This window comes from Lutjanus erythropterus, chromosome 17 (assembly GCF_056507025.1).
Source record: "Lutjanus erythropterus isolate fLutEry1 chromosome 17, fLutEry1.hap2, whole genome shotgun sequence".
In the NCBI taxonomy this organism is placed as follows: Eukaryota; Metazoa; Chordata; class Actinopteri; order Lutjaniformes; family Lutjanidae; genus Lutjanus; species Lutjanus erythropterus.
Genome location: NC_139333.1, coordinates 26,626,987 through 26,637,423, shown reverse-complemented (window position 1 = coordinate 26,637,423; position 10,437 = coordinate 26,626,987). Strand labels below are relative to the sequence as shown.

Here is a 10,437-nt window from a genome sequence, read left to right as displayed (position 1 = left end):
AAACTCTGCAACTCACACCAAAACAATCTAGACGTATAAATCCAGGTAAGAGGAAAAGTATGTATTTTTGATTTTGGGGTGAACAACACATCATACCACTTAAAAGCTCAACTTTTAAACATATGTCTGTCAAATCTTGCCAGTCTTAGATTTAAAAAAAAGAGACTTTGGAACAGTTTGTATTGACATAGTTTATTTATATGGAGTATATCCTTAAATAAAGGTATTTTGGTGCAACACTGACGAATTTGCTACAACATCCTTCCACAACTTCCACTGAGGGGCTGAAAAGAGTCAGTTCTGCAGACTCCTTCATTCACTGCAGCCACAGTGCTCCTATGGGTGGATGAACATTGTACCATTTATGTGAATTTAGCGCCTAATGAACTGCACCACTCAGTTCTTAAATAAAAATTTACCAGGAACTTCGGCACTAAATCAAAATAAATTCTTAAGTATGCATCCAACCCAACAGTCTCTCATCATTCTAAGCAGCTGGACACCTGCAAGTCAACAGTCCCAGTTAATGTCCTCTGAAGCTCTACGTGGCCTCCTCTGCTTTAGGAGCTCCCTCCGAGCTCTGCTGTTTGACGTACTGCTGGAGCAGGGCGGACAGGTGGGCCGGGTGGTGCTGCAGCATGGAGGCCGTGCGGGAGGTCAGCATCATCAGCCCGCTGACCACCTCGCCCTGGACGACGGTAACGGACAGCATTCTGGAGTAGCTCACCACACCCTGTGCGCTCAGCAACGTGTTGTCTATACAGGCTCCTGTTGAGAGATGAGCAACGTTGTGGTGAAAGAGCTGCAGGTCAATGACTCTATCGCAGTCTGTTAAAGGGCTAGTCCATTATTTTTTCTTCTGTTTTTGATGGTTTTATGTCATTCTGTTGCTTTCCAGCAGCTTTCCTTTTGTGTTCAAATCCAAACATTCAAATTTTGGTTTGGTTCTTATGTTTTAGCATCAAGATGCTTTTTTCCCCAGGCCCTTCAAAAAACCTACGCCCTGTTTTGGTATAGTTTTTGCTCCTTAAAAACGAAAGTGCCATCAACTACAAGGTCAGCATAGCGTGTTTTGGATTCACTCCATGTTCATGAGGAGGCACTGGCATGCTAAGCAAAAAAATTTTCAGGAAATGAAGGTAACACTGGGTGAGTGACTGATGAACAAGTCATTCTGGGGGAAAAGTGTATGCGACAATGACACCAACTCAACTGAGAATTGGCTTAAGTTTTTTTTGCATCATCGGTCAGTATTAATCCTGTCCTGATCACATATCTTTTTTTACTGAATATTGATCAATAACTATTTAGCTTTTTAACCAGTTTACTAATATGTGTAAAAGAAGATAATCAATTCTTCAAGTCGCAGTTACTCTCAAAAGCTTTAGTTGTATCACTTTTCACTTTGCATATCCTTGAGGTATGAAATTAAGTTCCTTTTGCTGACGATCCTTCTGCATTACAAAGTTCCTCCCTGCACACAGTGACAGAAGATAAACGTACCCAGGAGCGTCATCTGTGGGCTGCTCCTCAGAGTCGTCAGCATCTCCTTTGCCTTCAGCTCTTTACTGACAAGCAGAACCGTCGGGCCGATGAAAAGAGGAGTCATGTTGCAGTAAACACTGTCCTTCAGGAATGATCGCATCACCTGAAAAAATAACACAAATTGATAAAAGATTAGTTTAACCTTAAATGGCCTTAAAGGCAAAATTAGGTTAAAAAAAAAGATTTTACTCATAAGCAATAGCTGTGGAGGTGATGCATTGTTTCACAGCCTGAAATTTATTTGTGGAGATTGAATTAGTGAGATTAAGACAGGGGTTTGCCAAAATATTTGAATTTTAGCTGTTATACCCTAAATTGGGTGTAATACCCTGTAATAAACAAAAAACGATAACTAGTAACCAGCTACAGGCTAAATCTTACAGTTGATTCTTACAGCAGAGATTGTATGATCCTTAAAGTGGAATTGTGTGGTTCTAGTCTAAAAGAAATGTTAAAGAAGCTAAATTTTATGTTTTGAAATTACAAATAAATTTGCAAGACTGAGGTGCCCGGGCAGCCAAGGTTAAGACACCATCCATTAATCAGTCCCCAGCCGAGGACCTTTGTTGCCCGTCTTTCCTCATCTCTCTCTCTCTCTCATCATCTCTCTACTGTCTGCTATCTAATAAAGGCATTTCAGAAGAAATAACTTCACTAAAGCACGCTGCAAAGAGGGAAGTGGAACAGCTGCTTACAAGATTAATTCACTATCACAACCAACATGTTTAGTATTCTGACAAAACAACCACAAAAATACAGATAAAATTTCAGGATTACCTGGTTTGGGAAGAACTTGACAGTGATGCCATGTTTGTGAAGTCTGTTTTTGAGAAGCAGCATGTCTTCAGAGTTGCTGGCGCTGTTCTGGACCACAGCGATCATCTTACACTCCTCGAACACTTTCTTCACTTCCCTCTTCAGGACTAACATGAAAGGATTCTCCTGGTACAATAAGAAGAGTTTCAGTTTGGTCTGGGCTGTTTTTAACAGGGCTATTCCACTTAGTTCCAATGAAAGGAAATCTAAATGGTACAATATACTATAATATAATACCCAACATGCTGATATTTTCAAACTCATTTTAGTCGATTAATGATGCAGACATCAATATATGCCAGGACTGGATATGGCTTAGAAATAATATCTTGAGATTTTTAGGATATTATCTGATATATGATGCATATGTCAATATATTTTCTCTAAAATAACAAACCATAAATTCTCTGATAGTACAAACACATGATGATAATGTCAAATAGGGCTGGACAACACAGACATTATATTTTTAAATACTTCCATATCAATCTTGCGTCTATACTGTAGGGATGAATATCGGTAGAGCTGCAACGATTAATCGACAACTATTTTGATAATCAATTAATCGTTTTATGTCCTTTTTTATTAACAAATGTCCAAATTCTCTGACTTCAGCTTCTCAAATGTAAATATTTTATTTGCTACATTGGTCCACAATAAACTCAGTATCATTGGGCTGCAGACAAAACAAGACATTTAAAGATGTCCTCGTGGGGGTTATAGAAACAATGATCAACATTTTTCACCATTTTCTCACATTTTATGGACCAAACAACTAATATGGAAAATAAATGACAGATTAATCAATAATGAAAATACTCGTTAGTACCAGAATATCAATACTGTGAAAAATTAGTACTAAATCTTCATCAATATATTCATATTTTCTATGACATTAAGACAAACGCTGTGGATGAACTGGAACCCAACATCAACAGAAACTGTTTTCACTATTGCTCATGTGATTGAACAGGAGCAAATCTCTGCAGCCAGGTTTCAAGATCTCATGGATTCACGCTCATGCTTTTGGAGTAAATTGTTCAATCATTCACTGTTTCATTAAAAACGCCTCTAAAACAGATATTTAGCCCTTAATGTCATGAGGACAGCAGAGGAATTATAAAATCACATCAGAGATCAGATGGATGTTTTGTTACCTCCTGGACTTTTTTGGTTTGGGATGGATAAGCGCCTGGAGGAGCGACCCGTGGAGGAGGAATGTACTTTGTAACAGCCATGAGCTTCTGTTTGAGGAAGTGCATTGGTTTCCTGTGGCGGGTCACAGCCTTGGAGCCGTGCCGAACACTCTGTGTGAGGGGAAGCCATCCTGAAGGAAAGGCAAAGTCTGTTACACACCAAGCTACTAACATTAAACTTGCTTTAAAAAAAAATCCATGTAAAATTTGTAAAATATGCCACATTTTCTTTACGGGGCAGTGTAAAAAATAAATGAAGGAAAGAACAATAAAGCTGTAACAATTAATTAATTATTAAATTAATCACCAACTATTTGGATAATTGATTAATAATTTTGAGTATATTTTTAAATAAAACATGTTCAGATTCTCTAATTTTGGCTTCTCAAATGTGAAATAAACCCAGTCAGGATGATTCGAGGGGTTCTGCATCATCCTGTCGGGATTTATTTCATAATAATGACCTTCTCACTGTACATTATCTCTCAAATCACTTGGAAAATCTAGAGCTACTCATAACTCATATTCTTCTAAAATACCAAACAGTTCCATTGCATTTTTGTTTTATGGTTTAAGTGCTTTGATATAAGAAAGAGACATATTAAGATATACAGTAGATCTAGGTTTCACTTTCATATATTTGGAAGTGAGTATGTAAAGGTGCTATCAAGCAGCTGGCGGCGTATGAGGCTGCTGTGCTAACACCGGCTAACTGCTAACCACGTCTGATAAGCTGTTTAAACTGAAGCGCGGTTCACGTTGTTAACTTTAGTTAGTTCTAGAAAGACAGCAAACAAATTGCTAACTCGCTACAGACAGATTAATTATAACAGATATGGAGAATTAAGTCAACATTACCCTGTTTCGGTAGTAATTTTACACACAAGGTCGCCGCCATGTTTAACAGGAAAATATGACGGAAGTGACGACAGGAGCGGTTCGTCGCAGCTAATTGGTCGGTATAACCTACAGTCCCGCCTACATTCGACTCCGTCGGTAATGCTGCGTTCATGTCATGTCGGCAGAGAGAAAATCACAATAGATAATTGTTGAAATCAATCCTAAGACATTTTATCGAGGTACGCATTTTTATGTTGACCAGCAAGTGAACTCAAATGCAAGAAGCAATATATTTTTCATTGTGAACAGCTAATTGGTTGAATCAGTGTTATTGTCGGATTTTTGTTATTTTCAGATTTTAGATGGGTATGGTATATTAGCCTATACTTGCTAGCAGTACCACCGGTTCAATGGCACTTGAGTCCATAACCGATAGGACGTGAATGCAGCATGGCGCATCGATGTGGAGTTTTAATTATCGATGTCATCGCTTTTCAGATTTTGTCTTTAAATAATATCTACTGTCCGCAAAATCCCGTGTTTATGTTTAACTAAGGCATACCAATTTCAAACGCATTCATACAGTTGTTATACTTTTACATTTTACAGTTACAAAACATGTTTTCATAATATTTTACGTAAGGCAGGGTGCGTGGTTACGTCAGCGTCAGTTTGACAAGCATGAGGCGCATACTCAGTACGAATTTATTAAAGCTTATCAGTGTATTTGGCAGAAATCCACCGTCTCATGCCTGTTTAACAGTGGGTCAACAAAACGTTTGTGCTCTGAATTTCTCCCGCAAATCGACGAGCGACGGAACAAACATGGACCTGAGTAACATGAGGAAGAAATACAAAGGAGATGAGGAGGTGAGAGGCGTTCAAAGGACAGTAGTTACCTGTGTCAGGGGCAAATATACTAAGAAATACACCTTAAGCCACTGTGTGGTGTGTGTATCTGCAAGGTAATGATTAGCTTAGATGTACAACTACTGCACTGTGTTCTGTTTTTTAATCTAACCTGGTCGCCTTGAGTCTGGTGTGATACAGCAGGGGAAATCAGCTGTTGTATGCTCTCCAGATGTTTCACACCTTCACTTTCACCCCTGGCTTGTGCAAAAGCTAAATCAGACCCTAGATAGCATTAGTATTAGCCTTTGTTTCTCAGTGCACTCATATTTAATTGTGTATGTTGTTCACAGTGCTTTGAGGAGAGCCAGCTTGTGTCTTTTGACCCAATCAAACAGTTTGGAAACTGGTTTGATGAAGCCACAAAGTGCCCTGAAATTGGGGAGGCAAATGCCATGTGCATTGCCACAGCCACCAAGTAGGTAACAAACACCACCTTTTGAAATGAAAGTGCTGATGTAATCTCACAGTCTAACTCATGTTTCTGCCCTGCACAGAGATGGACGTCCATCTGCTCGTATGGTCCTCCTGAAGGGTTACAGCAACGAAGGTTTCCGCTTCTTTACCAACTATGAGAGCAGAAAGGGGTCTGAACTGGTGAGTGACTGGTCTCTGTTTCTCTCTCTGACGTCCTGGTGTCTTACAGCAACTGTTTAGGCTCCCTGTGACCTTATGTGACCTTGCAAAAAGTTTAAAATGCACGCACATCCAAACATCCTGGACAGACGTGCATGTCAAAAAATGTAAAATAGTCCAGTCCACACACTATAAACACCATGTGACCCTTTCTGGCACAAGTGCTTCATCAGACATGAAGGAGGAGAAGAAGGAACATCTCTGGAAAAGGTCTTGTACCTAAACATCACATGGTGGTATAGAAATAAAAGTTCATGGGAGCGTTATCTAGTGTGCAGGCTGTATTTTTCCTTATTTGTCCATATGTGACCCAAAACGCCCCTAAAAAGGTGACTTTCAAGCCATAATTTAAAGCTGACACTTTATTAAGTCACATTTATAATAACTTAGTGATCTTGCTGCTTTTTAACTGTTAGTGCATTAGATGTAAATGTCGTAAAATTATGTAATGTCAGGATGCCAGGTGCAGTAGTGCTGCAGCAGTGAGCTGAATAATCAAATGAAATTGAAGACATGTTGGTGGCATGCAGCGGCCGCAGGTTGGACTCTCGCCTGTGGAGACATTTTATTTACGAAAAATGCCACATGTTCTCTGATTCCAGCTTCTCAAATTTGACAAGTTGCAGCTTTGCTCTGTTTTTTTTATAAATGCAAATTAAATATCTAGAGGTTTGGACAGTTGGCTGGAACAAACAAGCAATTTGAAGTTCACGGTATGATAATAAATAATAATAAAATCCACAATACAATATTAATCACAATATTAGAAAACAAAGGAATTCTTTACTTTTTTCTGACATTTTATGACCATAATGATTAATGAAGGAAACTGAAAGATCAATTAATAATAGTCATAATAATAGTTAGTTGCAGCCCAAATTTGATCGTCTGCTTGGCTGGTTGTTGTCTGATCTATCAATGTCAAATATTTAATTAATTTTCAAGTTTATTGGTCTTATTATATTAATGTACTTGATCAGTTACTGACAGTATTATTGCCTCATGTGTTTGTGATTCAACTCCTTTATTGATTAGTGGCTGCAGCCTGCAGATCGAGTATGAAGTTGTTTCATATTGTGAGTTTGACTGATAATGATCAGTGAGTGAAACAGTTCAACAATCCTTCTTCACAGTTAACTGTGAAGAAGGATTTTTCTCATTGATGTTTTTTGTTCTTTGTCCACAGGAGAGTAATCCATACGCATGTCTGGTCTTCTACTGGGAACCTCTGAACAGACAGGTCAGTGTCTGTCATGCGCTCATCCAATTCTGTATTATTGATAATATTTCAATTGTTTTTCCCACAATAAATGTTAATTAATTTGAATTTTGTTTGTCAGATTCGTATTGAGGGAAACGTGGAGCAAATCCCCTTCCAGAGCTCCTGTGACTACTTCCACTCCCGACCAAAGAGCAGCCAGATCGGAGCTGTCGTGAGTCGGCAAAGCACTCCAGTTCCAAACAGAGATGTAAGAACCAAAACTTTACTGTATCACGTAGGAAATACATGGATGTTAAAGGCTTAGTTTTCACCATGTTTTCTTTTAGTATCTTAGGCAGAAAAATGCAGAACTGGAGGAGAAATACAAGGACACAGAGGTGCCTATGCCTGACTACTGGTGAGCATTACTCTTTATTCTTTATCTGAAATCAAAACATTTTAAATTGAGGTTAGATGAGATCAATACCACTCTCATATCTGTCAGCCAGCAGCTGGCTAGCTTAGCTCATCTTAGCTTAGCATAAAGACTAGAAACAAGGGGAGACAGTAGCAAAATCTGCCTACCAACATCTCAAAGGGTCAGTAATTTAACATGCTGTATCTTTTTGGTAAATCCAAACAGAAGGAAGTATAAAAACAAAACTTTTCAGTTTTACAGAGGGTTACATGGCAGCAACAAGGAAGTCAGTCCAGGAAGTTTGTGTTCCTCGTCAAGAAGCTGTGTCGTGTTTAGAAGGGAAACTGAGATTTGCAAAACTCTTGTGCACGTGCACTTTATTCACCAGAGTAGCTTTCAGTGTCACTTTTTACACTTAGTCGACTTATTATTTTCAGTTAAAAAAAAACAAGTGTTACACATTGTTAACCTGATGGTCACACAGAACCTGGGAAGTCGTCCCTTGAAACTGTTTGGAAAAGGGCAAGCACTTGGCAGGCAAACTTCAACCAATCAGATCAAACCGACTGCTGAGGCCGATCGTGAGAAGAGAGAAAACATCTTTTCCATTGAGAAAAACCTCCAGTGTTGTTCAATGAAGAAATACTCTCCAGTTCTGGTATAACTGACGCCATCGCAGCACCTATGCTAACATTTTTTGGTTCGTTGGAGACGAGGCGCTTCCACTGATGCTTCTCGCTGTCTTTGATACCAGTGAGAGTGGTGTCAATCTTCTTTTCTAATTCTTAACGAGAGAGCAAATAAGTTTTCACAGCACGGCTTTTCTTAATATTCCAGGGGCGGGTACATCGTCAGGCCTTACCTGATCGAGTTCTGGCAGGGTCAGACCAACAGGCTCCACGACCGCATCGTCTTCACCAAGCCGAAGGATGGAGAGACGGAGCTGGGGGAGTTTCAGCACGCTGCAGAGGGAGGCTGGGTGTACCAGCGGCTGTCCCCGTGATGAGAGGCGCCCCAGCAGACAGACGGTCACATGCAGGGAAGGAAAATTCATCTCAAATTTGACCTTGTCACCAGTGTTTCCTCTACATTCATTTAGGAGTGGCGGGCCGCTAAATCCTAGCCGCCACTCCTTCAAATTTCTTTTTTTTTTTTTTTTTTTTTTTTTTATTGTTGACGCAAATACACCACCGCCGCATCTCTCCACCTTCAAAACAGACTCCTGTCGGGTACTTGCGAGCACTAAGGTAAACTGCAGATAACTATCTTGCTCAGTATGGAAATATACTTGCGCGTGCTCATTTACATGATGCTAGCGTTGTTTGGGGGGCGTGGTCATCAAGCACGTCAAGACCCTAGGCGACAGGGCAGAGTCAGAGGAGCGAATTCCTGAATTACAAACAAACAATAAAGCAGCGAATTGCTGGCTGGAGAAGAGGTAGACGTAAGTTATTAGCTTGAGATAACTCGAGATAGATTTTACAAGTTAAACAGATGTTCACAATATGTTGATGACCAGATAACGTTACGTAACTTATCGGTAGTTTAAGTTCATTTGGCCCGGTGCCAACTCAGTGTCGCTAACGTGAGTAAACTAATTGATAGTATTTAGGCTAACGTTAATATCTACACACCATTATGTAACAACTGACTGCATTTTTCAGATGAGTTTATTGAAATATTTCTCTAAGAAGAGAAACGGAACGCCTGCCCCCGCTGCTGAAAAAAATCCTAGAGGAAACACTGCTTGTCACTGCTAAAAACTTTACCTCATCCGAAGTTCATTTAGTATAGGCACTGATGAAACCATTTGATGTTGATTAAAGAGGTGCTGCTGTGTGTTCAGTAGGATTTACCAGCAAGCCAAACGCCATTGTGCCATTTTAAACCAAATCATGAAAAGTTCTTCATGTCAGTACACATTTTCACAGTGTTTTTTTAGTGGGTTTTCCAGAGGTTTAAGTGTAAAAGTCTTTATTTATAGAGCATCAAACTAAACCCACGGCACAAAGAGCTTCACACAATGCAACAACTGCATAATAAGCAGATCATGAAATCAATTTTTAAGCAAATAAAACAAACCAACAGTCAATGAAAATGAAGAAAAATCAGGAAAATCTGTCCGATGAAAGCGTTTTAAGACGAGATTTACGAGTTCATTGACCTGATTTCCTCAGGCAGCTTGAACCTAACATACTGTACTGTACGACTAAACATTTTCCATGTGTTATGAAAGAAAAGCGGCTGCGTGGTGGACAGACCGTTTACTGACCGACGCAGGAGAACAAACTCCACCTGGTCTTGTCAAATAATGATTGACAGTAAAAAAGTTGGTTATTCAGCAGTGTTGTTGTTTAACCTTCAGGACGTGGAAACTGTGTCTTATTTCTTAAAAAGCACAATCTGTACCTTTGACTGTCCACCCATCATGAGGCCTCGTTAGAAATGTTCCTCACTGATGCAACTTCATGTGGTCAATGTTAAAACAGTAACACTTGATTCTACAGGTCTGTAGTTTCCTTATGAATTCCAAGTTTTAGTCTTATTACAGGAAAAAGTTCAGTTGATTGTTGAGTTTGTAATCAGTTATGGTAAGAAATAATCAATGTAAACCCAAATAAATACACTCAGTGGTCACTTTATTAGGTACACCCACACAATATAATGCACTCCAACACAGCTGTTCGTCCATAATGTCTATTTTTATGATCATAGGCGTGTTAATCAGTTATATTTTTCCATTGAAATCATAGTTACTGTTGGTGTTGTACTGGACTGCATCATACTGAGAGTTTTTAATATTCTGTCCTCCTCTTTTATGTACATAGAAAGTACAAAGTAAACCTCTTAATGCAGTGCAATCCAGCACAACACCA

At 39.3% G+C, this 10,437-nt stretch overlaps 2 protein-coding genes across 2 annotated transcripts; one reads left to right on the top strand and one right to left on the bottom strand.

Annotated features, from left to right (window-relative positions):
- Positions 1–283: 283 nt before the first annotated feature.
- On the bottom strand, positions 284–4,565 carry mrpl10 (mitochondrial ribosomal protein L10). The gene is made up of 5 exons (XM_084740879.1): positions 4,416–4,565; positions 3,519–3,688; positions 2,323–2,487; positions 1,504–1,648; positions 284–768 (listed from the first exon to the last, which is right to left on the bottom strand). The coding sequence occupies exons 1-5, from the start codon at positions 4,453–4,455 to the stop codon at positions 542–544; spliced, it is 747 nt and encodes a 248-aa protein (XP_084597005.1). The 5' UTR covers positions 4,456–4,565; the 3' UTR covers positions 284–541.
- Positions 4,566–5,052: 487 nt separating this feature from the next.
- On the top strand, positions 5,053–9,976 carry pnpo (pyridoxamine 5'-phosphate oxidase). Its single transcript, XM_084741476.1, has 8 exons — positions 5,053–5,267; positions 5,600–5,724; positions 5,804–5,903; positions 7,129–7,182; positions 7,283–7,411; positions 7,491–7,561; positions 8,399–8,635; positions 9,316–9,976. Exons 1-7 carry the CDS (start codon positions 5,079–5,081, stop codon positions 8,562–8,564), a joined length of 834 nt encoding a protein of 277 aa, XP_084597602.1. The 5' UTR covers positions 5,053–5,078; the 3' UTR covers positions 8,565–8,635; positions 9,316–9,976.
- The last annotated feature ends 461 nt before the right edge of the window (positions 9,977–10,437 follow it).